This window comes from Chrysochloris asiatica, unplaced genomic scaffold, assembly GCF_000296735.1.
Source record: "Chrysochloris asiatica unplaced genomic scaffold, ChrAsi1.0 scaffold00047, whole genome shotgun sequence".
NCBI classification, from domain to species: domain Eukaryota; kingdom Metazoa; phylum Chordata; class Mammalia; order Afrosoricida; family Chrysochloridae; genus Chrysochloris; species Chrysochloris asiatica.
Genome location: NW_006408565.1, coordinates 7,217,282 through 7,232,224, shown reverse-complemented (window position 1 = coordinate 7,232,224; position 14,943 = coordinate 7,217,282). Strand labels below are relative to the sequence as shown.

The 14,943-nt window shown below is 51.2% G+C and overlaps 1 protein-coding gene across 4 annotated transcripts in view; it reads left to right on the top strand.

Moving 5' to 3' along the window:
- The first annotated feature begins 2,912 nt into the window (after positions 1-2,912).
- The window catches only part of PTPRU (protein tyrosine phosphatase, receptor type, U), a 136,693-nt gene continuing 124,662 nt past the window's right edge, over positions 2,913-14,943 (top strand). For all 4 annotated transcript variants that reach the window (XM_006862200.1, XM_006862199.1, XM_006862198.1 and 1 more), the window contains exon 1: positions 2,913-3,091. In XM_006862200.1, coding sequence (XP_006862262.1) covers positions 3,019-3,091 — 73 coding nt within the window. In that variant the 5' untranslated portion in view covers positions 2,913-3,018. The remainder of the gene's footprint in view (positions 3,092-14,943) is intronic.

The window sequence follows — 14,943 nt, the reverse complement described above, 5'->3', positions numbered from 1 at the left end:
TTGTCAGGAGGGACCAGTCGCTGGTAAGGTGGAGTCGTTTGGTAAGGTGCAGGGTCAGAGAAAAAGACGAAGACCCCCAACAAGAAGGATTGGCCAGGTGGCAGCATCGATGGACTCAAGCATGGCAACAGTTGTGAGGTTGGCCCAGGATCAGACAGTGTTTCGTTCTGCTGTGCATAAGGTCACTATGAGTCGGTACCAACTCAATGGCACTTAACAACAACAACAACAACTACTGGAGTCCTGGTGTGGTGCTGCAGGATAAGCACTGGATCGCAAGGTTGGTGGTTCAAACTTACCAGCTGCTTCTTGGAAATTTCTATACAGGGTCGCTATGAGTCGAATCTGACTCAATAGCACTTAACAACAGCTATTACACATCAGATTTTAGGCACCAGGATACAAGATCATGCCCTTGTCCTCAGGGAATTCATATTCTAGGTGGTGGTGGTTGTGTGGTGTTGAGCTGGTTCCAACTCATAGTAACCCTGCATAGGGTTTCTGAGGCTGTAAATCTTTATGAGAGCAGAAAGCCTCTTCTTTCTCCCTCAGAGTGACTGGTGGATTCAAACTGCTGACCTTGTGTTAGGAGTCCAACTCATACCAGGGTTCCTCACATTCTAGAGATAAAGACAAATACTAAACATGCTACATAGTAAATGCTCAGTTTAAATCTAACTAAAAATCTAATCTTTTTCTGTTCCCCTTATCACTCTGTCATCTATCATAGAATTTAATTTTATTTTGGTTATTCATTGTTTCTGTCTTCCCATTAGAATGTAAAATCCATGAGAGTAGAGTTCTCTGTGTGTTTTATATCTCAACCCTGTCTCATCGTAACTGCTGAATAAATGAACCAGTATTGAGTAAGAATTTGTTGAATGAATGGGTTTCCAAATGGGAGCCAGGTCTCAATTCTGATTTACTACAAGTCAGATGGCCTTGAATCAACTCCTGGTACTTCTCTATATTAATGCGTGGCATTGGGAAGGTGACTTCCTTTCTCTGGGCCTCAGTTGCCTCAATTATGCAATGGTGATAATAATACTAATTTTTAATAGGAGAGAAAAGATTGAAGTTGTCAAAAATTTCATTTTGTTTGGATCCAGAATCAACATTCATGGAAGTAGCAGTCGAGAAATCAAATGACATATTTCATTCGGTGAATCTGCTGCAAAAGACCTCTTGAAAGTGTTAAAGAACAAAGACATCTCTTTGAGGACTTAGATGCACCTGAGCCATGGTATTTTCAATCATCTCATATCCATGCAAAAGGTGGACAATGAATAACAAGACCGGAGAAGAATCAATGTATTTGAATTATGGTCTTGGTGAAGAATATTGAATATACCATGGACCACGAGAAGAGCATAGTATATTCAATATATACCATGGACTACCATACCAGAAGGATAAAGGAGTACTGGTAGTGTAGTGGTTATGAGTCAGGCTGCCAACCTCAAGGTCAGCAGTTCGAAACTACCAGCGGTTCCGCGGGAGAAAGATGAGGCTTTCTGCTCCCGTAAAGAGTTACAGCCTCAGAAGCCCTGTGCAGGGTCACTATGAGTCAGAACTGACTCCACGGTACTTAACAACAACAACCTTCAGAAGGATAAGCACTCAATTGTAATGTCAGTTTGAACCACAAGGTTGCTCATCCGGAACCTGATACAGCATCACTTTGAGTTGGAACCGACTTGACTGTACTTAACAACAACAAACCAGAAAAACACACAGATCTGTTTTGGAAGAAGTACAGCCAGGTTGTTCCTTGTAAGAGATGATGGTGAGATTTTGTCTCACACGCTTTGGACATGTTATCAGGAGGGACCGTCCCTGAAGGACATTTTGCTTGGTAAAGTGGAAGGTCAGTGAAAAAGAGGAAGACACTCAAGGAGATAGGTTGACACAGTGACTGCAACAATGGGGCCAGACATAACAATTGTGAAGATGGTGAAGGACCAGGTGGCATTTCCTTCAGTTGTAGATAGGGTGGCTATACATTAGTAACAAGAGAACAAAAAAAAGAACAATCAGGTTATGGAGAGGATTAAATGAATACATGTGGGTGAATCACATATGTGGTGTCTGGCCTTAGCTATAATGACTGGGGAGTTTGTAAAGGCACGTCTTGGGCTGTTGTTGTGTTGAGCTACACCTTGTGGTTCAAATTGACCTTGCGTGGGGGTCATATAGTGTATCGCCACACTCGGGTTGTTGTTGTTAGGTGCCATCGAGTCGGTACTGACCCATAGCGACTTTATGCACAGCAGAATGAAACACTGCCCAATCATGGGCCAACCTCACTACTGTTGCCACGCTTGAGTCCATCCATGCAGCCACTTGGCCAATCCATCTTGTTAGGGGTCTTCCTCTTTTTCTCTGACCCTCAACCCTACCAAACATGATATCCTTCTCCAGTTTCTGGAGAGGCTCACATACAAGTACTCACGTTGGGTAGCCAGAATGCAGAAGACTAAGGGAGGCAGCCTTCACACTATGAAGGACTTTATAAACACGAACGTGTGGTAGCTAACAGAGCCCACGGTCCTTGAAGGGAAGCATCCATGTACATTTGTAGGGGTCAAGGTAGAAGTAATTCTTCGTTGATATTGGACAGAGAAGTCGTTGTTCCTGAGAGCGCCAAGCAGGAGTAGACCTGGGCAATAAGCGTGCTCGTCAGAGGTCAATGCCCAGTCAGTGCGGAGGTCGGTGCGCATCTAAGCCCAGATGCAAGACCGCTAGGCGGTGGCGCGGGAGTGGGGGAAGGGCTCACCAGGACCCGCGGGCGGCCGGACGGGACAGTAGTGCGTCCTGTGACCAGCAGGGGGCGCCGCGAGACCGCAGAACGCTCGGCCGGGCCTGACGTCAGCCCCCCGCTCGCTCGGGCTCCTGCTCTGGACTCCGCGCCAGTCCCTCTCCGCGCCGCGCCGCGCCGCTCCGGCTTGCCTCGGGCTCGGCTCTGGCTCCCGTGGCGGCGCCCTCTGCGCCGGGCCCCGAGGCAGGCGACAGCGCATCATGGCCCGCGCCCAGGCTCTCGTCCTGGCGCTCACCTTCCAGCTCTGTGCGCCAGAGACCGAGACTCCGGCAGGTAAGCGCGCGGCGGTCGGACCGAGCTTGCCCCGTTGAACCCTCTGGGCCCGTGGCGTAGCTTAGAAGAAAGTGTAAATGTGGGGTGAGTGGGCGCTGGGAGCGTGCTTTCTTGTGTGTCTGAGTGTTGGGTGTGCGACTGTGTGCACAGGGTGTTGCGTGCCCGCGAATGTTGTGTGTCCGTGAGTTATGTGTGCAAGAAAAGGTGCTGTGTATGTTCTGTGACTACGAATATGTTCCGTTAGTGTGTGCATGAGGCATTGGGTGTGCGCTGTCAGTGTGTAGTGTTTGTGCAGCCGAGTGGGTTGTGTGTCTGTTGTATGTGCATCTGAGTTTCGTTGTGTGACTGGAGTTGTATTTGCAAATGTGTTGCAATTGTTTGCGTTTTATCTACTGGAGCTGGAGTGCTGTTGTGTGTCTGAGAAGGTGTCCTGTGTTTGTGTTGTGTGTGTGGCCCGGAGAGCGCTGTGGATTTTGCCCGAGTGTGGCTCAGGGAATATGTGTGTGCTGTGTGTGCTTGTGAAATACGTGTGCATGTGTGAAGGCGTGGGAATGGGTCCGGAACGTGTGTCCGTGTACTGTGTGCGCGATGTGTACGTGTGGGAGAGTCTGGGTGTGTAGTGTGGACTGCCGGGGTCTGCGTGGGTCCGAGTGAATGCCCAGTGTGCCGGGAATGCGTGTCGGGAGCGGATGTGATTGTGTGAGTGTGTCCGTGCGTGCTGGCTGCGTGTCCAGGAATGTTGTGAGTGTGTTCGCGCCCGGCCCGGGGCCCGAGGGGGCGGTGGCAGGGTGTGTATGTGTGTGTGCGCGCGTGTGCGGCCACGCGGGGCCGGAACAAGTTGTGGTGGCGGCGCCCCCACCCTCCCTGGTCGGGCGGGGCCTGAGGCTGGAGGGAGGCACCGGGCCCTCGGCAACCCGCCGACTCCGACATGTCGGGCGGATTTGTTGTTCCACAAGTTCCGAGCGGCGCGGGGCTGCGCAGCCCGGAGGGCGGCGGGGGCTCTGTGCAGGGGCGGGGCTGCGACGTCGGGGCTCAGGAGGGCCTGGGTCTGGGCGGCGGGACGTCTCCAGTGACGCTCCCGGGGTCGACTCTGCAACTTTGCGCGGCCTCCCGCCGTGTGTGTACGTGTGTTGGAGTGCGTAAGTGTGTGTGTGTCCGCGCTTCAGCCTGCAGTGATTGTGCCCTCTCTGGGTGTGTTCCGAAGACGGGTGTCCTGTAGGGTGTGTGTGTGTGTGTACGTGTGTGTGAAATCGTTTGTCTGAAAGTGTGTATCCGGAACGTGTGTGTGTCCGTGTGCCCGTCGGAGTGTGCGTTGTGGGCTGTAGGTCTGTGTGTGTGCATCTCATCCGGGTGTGTGTTTATGTGTGTCCCCACCCCGGAGAAAGACCCCCGCAGGCCCGAGGATCCTGGAGCCTTGCCCCTCCAGCCAAGGGGTGTCCAACCCCTCCCCTGGGGTGAGGATGGCCATCTCCCCCTCCCTAGGCCTCCGCACCCCACACCCCCATTAGGCGGCTTCAGGACCCCCGGGATCAGAGCCGAGCGGCGAACCGAAGCTGCCACGGCCCTGGAGAGACTCCTCTGGGCTACAGGCCCCAGAGAAGGGCCTTCCCTAGATGGAGTTCGCGGCCTCGTCAACCCCTCAGGCTTCTCCTTCCTGGCGTTCTGGGGTCCCGCGATAGTCCCTGCTGCTGTCTCGGCGCACGGGGTACAGTGATACCTTTGACTTCCCCTTGCAGAGGAGACCCCCAACGCCACCTCCCTCCAGGTCCCCTCCTACCACGCCCCCGCAGCAACTTTGTCCCCTCCCCCACTGTAGATCAAACCCGCAGGGCACTCACTCCTACTCCTGCCCCTCCGCACGTACCCATCATCTTTATCCGGAGGACCCTTTCACGACCCGAACTCTTGCCGGCAGCAGGAACTATCATGAACACAGGTTTGAGAGCAAGATCTTCTTAGTACCTCCGTTTTCTACCGTGCCGGAGGAGTAATGATAATGGGGAATGGTACTTGATGGAGTTCCTAGTGTGGCGCTGTAGGGTAAGCTCTTGACTGTTAGCCACAAGGTCGAGGGTCCAAACCCATCAGCTGCACCTTGGAAATCCCATACACCATCACTATGAATCTGAACTGACTCCACGCCACTAACAATAACAACAACATGGTACTTGGTAAATTGTAAAGTAAAGCTTGCTTGTGAGTGTAAAGGAACAAAAGATTGGTTTAAAGACCGTTACACAGCCTTTGGAGGTGGTAATTTGAGGCCAGAGGGACCTGGGTTCAAATTCTGTCTCTGCCACTTGGGCAAAGCCATTTCATTTCTACGTCTGATTCCTCATCTTTAGGTGGCCTTGCAGAGGGTCAAGTTCCACATACACTTGTAGATTAGGAAAGGAGTATATTTCAGAAGCCCTTAAAAGAAGGGGTGGGGTCATCCCTACTCCAAACTGAGTAGTTAGCCCAGCTTCCTGCATGCCTCTTTCGTCTTCAGTAGGGGAGGGTGTGTGATGTCTCTCAACCATGCAAACCTGGCAAGGCTTTATTTCATTTCGCTGGAGCTTGTTTTGTCCTTTTGGTGACTGCAGTTGTGGACAGCAGGAATGAGGGAGAGGCTACCAGTGGTTTCAGATTGAGCAATAATGGCTTGTCTGGGCAGCCCTCCCTTCTCTCTGGGGCTGGGGAAGGGAGCTCAGTGGACGTCAGCGACAGAGGCCATTGTGTGTGTTGCTGAGCTCCTGGATAGCCTCCTACCTAGCTCCCAGGAAAGGGAAATCCCAGGATGGGCACCCCTTCGTTTGGAGCACATCACCATCTTTCTGTCCACCAGTTAACCCGGGTTTATGGAGTGTCCTGTACTTGTAAGACTGGGCTAACCAAAGTTGCAGGAAATGTCTTATGCCTCTCTTCCTCCTCCTATCTCCTTCCCTCTTCCAAGACTCCCTGCTTACATCAAGATATATGCTATCCTATGTCCCTCTCAGGTCCTCGTCTGTCCTCCTCTCTCCATTCTTAGCCACCTCTCACCTGCAGAAAAGCCCCAATCTCTTCCCTCCATAGTTCCAGGAATCTTCCTAAAACACTTGGTTTAAAGCAGCTTAAACCTTTCACAGGATCCTAGTTGCTCTCTGGGTACATGTCTCTTCCCCTTGGCTCAGCCATCTATCCTAGCTTCTGCCTGCGCCTCACCCCCAACTGCCACTTGCCATTTGCATCTTATGTGTTTCACTTACTGATAGTCCCCTGAATGCCCATTGTCCATCATGTATGTGTATGGGATTTTGTACAAGATGTGCTTTCTCCCCAGGACTCTGTCTTACCTCTTTGCTTGGTGAACTCCTGCTTCTCATTCAGGTCTTAGTTTAGCAATCACTTCCTCCCTGAAACCTTCTCTGGTTGATCGCTCCCTGCCCTGGACTCTGTGTGTGTTGCTGATTGAATTTTTACATAGCATTATAATTACTGTAATTACAGTTTATTGTCCTGTCTCCCTTACCAGACTGTGAGTTCCGTCAGGGCATTTAGTTTAGCACTGAATCCTCAATGAAAGCACAAGGCCTGGCCGGCATAGTGCTGAGTATGTTTACCTGTCAACTTTAAGGATTTGAGTGGGTCAAGTTCAGAGCTGGAGTCACCATTTGGGGGTGCATTGACTGGAGCTTTTCCCTCCAAGAATCTGGAAAATTCTGCTGGAAAATGGTGCTGTGTTATGAAAAGGCCAAGCAGAGGGTGCTATCTGGAAGTTGTAAGCTGGGAAGGTGAAGTCGCTAACTGGCAGAGAGGGAAGGAAGTGGATGTCCTGCCTGTCAGCCCCACTCCCTTCCTTCTGGCTCCCAGCACTACCTCCCACAGTCCGCCAGTCCCTCCCCCAGCAGCTGGCTGGTCCCATCCAGACTCCATCCTCAGCCCTTTGTGTTTGAGGCCCCAGCCGGTGGTAAGACAGCATCTGCCCCAACTGTCAGTCTCAGCGTCTGGGGAAAGGATAGAGGGTCCTGCATCCCAAAGGAGAGGAGGGCTTCCTGGCACAGCTCCCCATCCTCAGTCTCAGATCTTGGGGTGGGCGGATGGGGTCACATCCTCTGTCCTGGCTGCTTGTGCATTGGTTGCAGCAAGGCCTGACTAGCCCTTCAGTGTATGCAGGTAGGGGCCTGGCAACCAGGTAGTTGGAGTGGTTTGTGAATGTGTGTGTGTGTGTGTGTGTGTGTGTGTGTGTGCGTGAGATTGTGGCCTGGAGCATAGTGTGGCTTGTTGGGTGTCCAGTCATGTGGTTATCTAGATGCATTGGGATCTGAGTCTGGGTGGGGAGGCAACCAGCTGCTTTGATGACTGGGAAGCCTGATATTAGGGTGTCTGGGCACTCAAGTGTCGAATTCCTGGGTTTGGGGTGCAAAACTCTTTGGGTAGTCAGTATCTCAGTTTTGAGTTGTGGTTGTCCTAGTATCAGGGTGTGGGAGGCCCAGGATGTCTGTGTATCCAGGAATGGAGTGTGCACGGGTTGGGTGAAGAGTGTCCTAGTGACTGTGTCCAGATATGGACCGGGAACCAGGACTGCACCAGCTCAGCCTCTGTCATCCCTTTCCTGAGACTTGTCTCCTGATCTCCCATCAGACCCTAAAGCCCCAAAGCCTCTGGAGGAGGCCCCAGTGGTTCTTCTTCTCCATGGCTAGGACTAGTCAGTCTAGAGCTATAATATCCGATAGAACTTTGTACGGTGATAGCAATGTTCTACAAGAGTACCCATGAGGAGAGTGACCACTTATTTGAATTGAAATGATTTAAAATCGAAATCCAGTCCCTTAGTTGTACCAGTCAGATTTCAAGTCTTCAAGAGTCACGTGTGGCCAGTGGCTGCAGTATTGGGCAGTGCAGGTGGAGAACATGTCCATCATCACAGAAAGTTCTACTGCCAGTGCTGGTCTAGAGGTACAAGGCCTTCAGCATCTTTAGTGAGGCTTGGCCACTGCAGGGGTGGGATTGGTCTGGATGGGCCATCACTCACCACCATTGAATATGTGTCCCCTTCTGCCCAGCCCCATTGTTTACTGTCTGGACAAACTGCAATAGCTCCCTGCTTCATCTCCATTCTGCTACTAGCCTCTCACTCTCCAATCCTTTCCCTGCCCGAAGGTCTTTTCTAAGGCAGACATAGGATGCCGCCTCTCCCTTGCACCCTGTGGAAGGAAGCTCCCCAGTACTCAAGGGATACAATCCAAGCCCTGACATGGCAGTCGAGTTCCTGCATGACCCAGTTCTTGCCTTCTACAGCAGTTTCATGTTATTCCTCGCCTCCCCTGCACCCACCTCTTGACCTAGGATCACCAGGTGGTTTGCTGTTCTCAGAACTGGCCATGTTCTTTCCCACCTCTGAACCTCTGCACATACCAAGCCTTCTGTTACGAATGCCTCGCCCACCCTTCAACTTGCTCAGTCCTCAGAATCCAGTGCTGATGAAGCCTCCTCAGACCCCCTCTGGACCGGGGGTTGGTTAGATTTCTCCCCTAATACACATAGGCAGCATGGATCTGTGCACACTGAGGACCCCATGAACTGGCCTGGGTCTTCTTCATCTCTGTACCTCCCGGGTCTTGTACCTGACAGGTGCTCACTAAATGTTGACCCTGGGGTGAACCTCAGATGCACAGGGAAATCTGGGACAGGGTAGAACTGAAGATAGCATGGGTGGGGGCAGTTAGCCCCCTTGGCTGTAGGATGTCTGGGAGAGGACCCCTGAGGTGGACAACTCAGAAAAAGCTGTTACTGGATGACCCAAGAGGTCTTGATAGATTCCCAAGTTGAAGAACTCCAGAACCCAGTGGTAAATCAGAAGAATTGAGGAGAAAGAGGCTTTATGGGAATAGCAAGCAGTTTTTGGAGTTGGAGGGCAGAAGTTGGGGGAATACATGGGAAGGAATGTGGTGGGGATATTTGATGGGCAAGGTCACACAGCTGGAAATACGGTGACAGCTGGGGAATGGGAGCCACCTGTGGGAAAGGAGATAATGGGATATCTGGAGGTTGGGGGTACAGTGGAGGATGAGGTGACAGCCATGGGTGGGGACAGCTAAGGTTTTTGGGGTCAGCTGAGGGATGAGGAAATAGTTGGTATGGGTGCTAGAGACAGGTGGGGATGGAGAGAACAGGGAGATATGGAATAGTTTGGGGGATAAGGGTGACAACTGGAAGGTTTCAGAAACCAGTTTGGACAGGATGGGACATACTCATACATCACTCAGACTGTGTGTATGTGTGTGTGCACATATGTGTGCCATGTATACTCTTGCATGTGTGTAAATAGGCCTTTGTACCTACAGTGTGGCAGTTCTAATCCTGGCCACACCACTTATTAGCCAGATAACACTTGGGCAAATTACTTAACTGCTCTGGGTTTCAGTTTTCTCAGTTGTGGAATGGGGATACTACCTGAACATTCTTGGTGTGTGTCATGAGTTTATATGTTAGATGCATGCATACATAGTTTAAAACTATATAAGCACTGTGTTTAACTGGACTCCTGGAGTGGCTCTGTAGGATCAGTACTAGATTTCGAACCACAAATTTGGCAGTTCAAACCCACCAGATGCTCCTCAGAAACCCTATATAGGGTCGCTATGAGTCAGAACCAACTTGATGGCACTTAACAACAAGTGTTTATTATCACTGAGTGTGTGGTAAGGATCCCTGGTGGTGCAGTTGTTAAGTACTTGGCTGCTAACCTAAGATCACTGCTTAAAACCCACCAGCTTCCACAAGGGAGAAAGGTGTGGCAGTCTTTAAAGATTTACAGCCTAGGAAACCCCATAACGCAGTTCTACTTGACTTGATGGCAGCTGGTTTGGTTTTTTGATTTATGTGTGTGGTGCATGTGTGGGTGCTTCCTGGGTGCTCAGAAATCTTTGTTCTTGACCTCTGATGAAGCCTAGGTCTGGGAGAGGGGTGAGCGGGTCAGAGTGACTAGTCATCCTGACTGGGGCTGGTCACATTCATGCATCCTGTCTTGTGTTCACCCACTCTCCATCCAGCCCATGCCTGCACCTGATCCAATAGGTCTTCCTCTCCGACTGTACTGCCCTGCCCTGGGCTGGGTGCTCGGGGATATGCTTTAATTGTCCAAAAGCTTTGCAGCAGAATCTGAATTCATTGTTTGCCTGCTAGTGAGCTGGGGCCCTGCTCAGATATAAATACCTGGACACTGTGCTCAGTTCTGGACTGCCTGTCCCAAGGACGGTCATGGCTTTGTGTCGTGCCCTTGCAGTAACTGGGGCAGAAGATGTTGGATGTGAGAAGCTGGCCCCAACCCATGGGGTGAGCCACCAGGCCTAGCTAACCTGAAGTCATAGAGCTTTCCAGTGGTCTGGGCTCCTCGTCCCTCCAGTGTGGCTTTGAACCTCCCTGGATGTGTGCTCCCTGTGGCTCTTGGACTGGCTCCTGATTGGGCTGCTGCACTGCATCTCAGCCCTCTTCTGATGACTGCACTGGGATTCTCCATTGCATTGGGTCCGTTTGCATTCATCTCCCTCCTGTCATTTGTATCTCTGCCGCTCTCTTTTGGGATGCATCTTGGTGTGGCGCTGTAGGATAAGCAATGGACTGCTAACTGCAAGGTTGGCAGTTCAAACCCTCCAGCCATGCCTCGGAAACCCTATACAGGGGTTGCTATGAGTTGAAACAGACTCAACGGCATTTAACAACTGTGGCATTGGGAAGGTGAACTTTTCTAGACATAGCCCCACACAATGCACATTGCACTAGACAAACACTTGCCTTTGTATGGCCACCTCGCGTGTTTGCATCCTGGAACATGTCTGTCCTACACTGCGGTACCTCACTGGGCAGGCTATGGTGTATGGGGCGTGTGGACTCTCTTGGGTTTGGGGCATCTCTCTTCACACTGCACCGTTGCACTGAACCAACAGATGGCATTCCACCACAAGGTTTCATCGTTGCATTCTGTGGCATCCCTGCACTGCATTGCATTACTGCAGTGGGCATCTGCACTGCATGTGGATTTTCCTGAGTTTCTGGGCACAACCCCTCTGCATTCCACCTTGGCACCATGACAGCACAGTGCACCTTTGCCTCATATAGCACTCTGTCCCCCTGCTTCATTGCACTGTGTAGGCTCTGGACCTTCTCTGGGCCGAGCCCTTTACACTGCACCACTGCTGTTGCAGAAGTCTTTGTGTGGTGCCATAGGATATGCACTCTCCTACCAGGTCAGTTTGAACCACAAGGTTGGTGGTTCAAAGTCACCAGCTGCTCCTCGGAAATCCTTTACAGAGTCAGTATGAGTTGGAGCCAACTTGATGACAGTTAACAACAACAACAACAACACTGCTGTTACAACGCTGCCCCCTGTGACATCTAGGCCTTTCACTGTGTTACCACTGGGGTGCTGCCTTATGTCCTTCCCAGGCTTCTGTTGGCAGCCTCAGTGTCCTCCCTGCAATGTGCTTGCACCCTCCAATGCCCACCGCCTAGAGAATCTCTCCCTACACTGCAGCTTGTGGCCACCCTGCTGGGCTTTAGGACTGACCTGGCATTTTGAGCGCAGCCCCTTTGCCCAGTATTCTAACACTGCATCTGCACACTGCCCTGGATTATCGTCATGTACCTCTACAGCACATCTGTGCTGCTAGGGGCCGGCCACTCTGCGGATGACAGGAGCTCGGTTCTGTCACACTCTGTCTCCGCTGCACCCCATTCGGTGCCACTTTCTCTCACCGCCTGGGAGTCTGTGCTTCAGTGCTCCATGGGACTGCATTGAGCTGGTATTCCAGACTGGGTTTCCACACTTGACAGTGCTTTCTGCACACACTGATCCTTCCCTTCCCCATATCTCTGTGCTGCTCTGCAGACCTACACTGGGCCCAGTCTTTCAGTAAGCTTTTAGGGAGCTCCTACTATGCAGGGTCGCTACAGGTTGGAACCGACTTGATGGCATTTAACAATAACAACTATATGCCTAAGGAGCTCTTGTAGTGTAGTGGCTACAAATTGGACTGCTAACCATAAGGTCAGCAGTTCGAAACTACCAGCTGTTCTGTGGGAGAAAGATGAGGCTTTCTGCTCCCATAAAGATTTGCAGCCTCGGAAACCCTGTGCAAGGTCGATATGAGTTGGAACCAACTCCAAGGCACATCACTACCACCACCACTATGTTCCTGGCCCTGTGCTAGTGTTGGGAGAGGGTGAAGAGTGAGTAGGCTTGAACTTACCACCTTGGCATTCCTCCACACACCTGTCATGTAGCACGAAGCAGCATACCGCTAAATGCACGGTGCCTCTGTGCGGCTCTGGGGCAGGCCCACCTCTGTGCTGGGTCAATGCACTGACCCCTTCTTCTCTGCTGGACCAGATGTCTGCATGGGGTCTGCTCGCACTGTGTGCTTTGTTCTCCTGCATTGTTTACCATTGTGCAGTGAGGAAGGGGGGCTGCTGCCATGGCAGGGGGCCTGTGCACCTCCACATGTTACACGTGACACTGGCAAGCCTGTGCTCTCTACGGCACCTTTATCAGGGCAGTTCTTCCCACAGCCCTGTGCCCCTCTTCTCCCTGTACTCATGTACCTCTGTACTACACAGCCGTCCGTTCATTTTTTTGCATTTATGTGGCATCTGGCAACGCCATGTGCCGTGATGGATTATGGGTCAGAAATAGGGCTTTCATTGACTGGTTTTCAGAAGTAGACTGACAGGCCGCTCTTCTTTGTCTTTCTTAGTCTGGAAGCTCTGCTGAAGCTTTGAAGCTTCTTCAGCATCCTACAACACTAAAGCTTCCACTGGCAGATGGCTTGGTGGCTGTGTGTGAGGTGTATTGGCTAGGAATGAACCTAGGTCTCCAGCATGGAAGACGAGAATTCTACCACTGAGCCATCACTGTCCCCCTTACATTGCCAATATGGCAGCTCTACCACTAGCATTGGAGTCCTGGCATGCCGCTGTGGGTTAATGCGCTGGACTGCAAGGTTGGTTTGAACCACAAGGTTGGTGGTTCAAACTCACCAGCCGCTTGTTGGAAACCCTACAACAGGGTGGGTATGAATCAGAGCTGACTTGCTGGCTTTTAACAACAGTACCTCCTCCAGGGAGCTGGGGAGCCAGTTTGTAGTTGGCTTCTCCTGTTGTAGTTGGTTTTTGTTAACCTTCAGTGGAAATGGCAGGATGCTGGCATTGCCGGCCTCTGTGTTGGCTCCTGTGGGTGGTGCCAGTTCTGTTTGCTCTGGCCTGGCCCTAGGTGGTCTCCCTGGTTGTAGCTGCTGAACCTTGGGTATTTAGAAGATGGGCAGACAGCTGCCAGCCCTGCCCTACCTAGATGCTCATCATTTATTCAGGGCTTGGCAGGCAGCTGCAGGGAACCCTGATATAACTCTGGATGTGGTGATCTGAGCAAGGACAGGAGTGAGGGACTGGGTCCGGCTTCTGGGCTGGAGTCATGCATGATCCTTGAGGCTCAATGAGGCTGATCAGGGTCACAGTAGCTGGGGTCACGGGGTCTGTAAGTCCAGCCACTGTTGGTCATCTACTATACACAGAGCTTACGATGGGGTTCACAGGTCTGAGACAGTCCCCGACTTCAGGAGGAGAGGAGGTGGGGCTTAGTGGGCCTGAAAGGGTACTGTTGTTGGGGTGGAGATGACTGGATAGGGCTTAATTGGACTGTAAGTCCAGGGATGAGGCCAATATTGGTTTCAGGGGTACTTAGCTAGGGGTGTGACTTTGGTTGGTGAAATAGACCAGGGTTATTAGTTCAGTGGGCTAAGTGTCAAGCTGCTTAACTACAAGGTTGGCTGTTCAAACCCACCAACTGATCTGTGGAAGAAAGATGAGCTTGCCTGCTCCCAGAAAGATTTACAGTCTTGGTACTTTGTTGAGTAGTGTCTGGGATCTTAAAAGTTCATGAGCAGCCATCTAAGCTGTAACTATTGGTCTCTCCATGTGCAGAAGAATGAAGAGTGATGAACACTGAAGGTGCTGGAAATCAATGAGTGCAACAGACTAATGCAACATGTGAATATCAGGTTCCATGACTCTGAGACCAGAAGAACTAGATGGTGCCTAGCTACCCCTACCAATTGCTCTGAAAGGGATCCCATTAGAAGGTCCAGGACAGACTGTCAGAAAATATAGAATAAATCTCAAAATTACAAAAAAAAACCTAGGCTTGCAAGTCAGAAAGAGATTGGAGGAACCTGAGACTATGGCCCTCGATCACTCTTCAGGTCTGAAACAGAACTCACCTACAAGGCCTACTTTTCAGCAAAGCAGTAGATAATAGGTATATGGTGGTGGTAGTGGTGGTGTGCTGTGGAGTCAGTGCCGACTCATAGTGACTCTGTAAAGAGTTTCTGAGGCTATAAATCTTTATGGGAGCAGAAAGTCTCATCTTTCTCCCACAGAACCGATGGTAGTTTCAAACTGCTGACCTTGAGGTTAGGAACCCGAATCCTAATCACTACGGTACCAGAGCTCCTTAGATAGGTATATGTTGTTGTTGTTGTTGTCAGGTGCCATCGAGTCGGAACCGACTCATAGCGACCCCATGCACAGCAGAACAAAACATGTCCGATCCTGGGCCAACCTCACTACCGCTGCCACACTTAAGTCCATCAGTGATGCCACCTGGCTGATCCATCTTGTTGGGGGTCTTCCTCTTTTTCTCTGACCCTGCACCCTACCCAGCATGACATCCTTCTCCAACGATTGTTTCCTCCGGACAATATGTCCAAAGTAGGAGAGACGAAGCTTAGCCATCCTGGCCTCCAAGGAGCACGCTGGCTGCACTTCTTCCAAAACAGATCTATTGGTTCTCTTGGCAGTCCATGGCACTTTCAGTATTCTCCTCCAACACCACAACT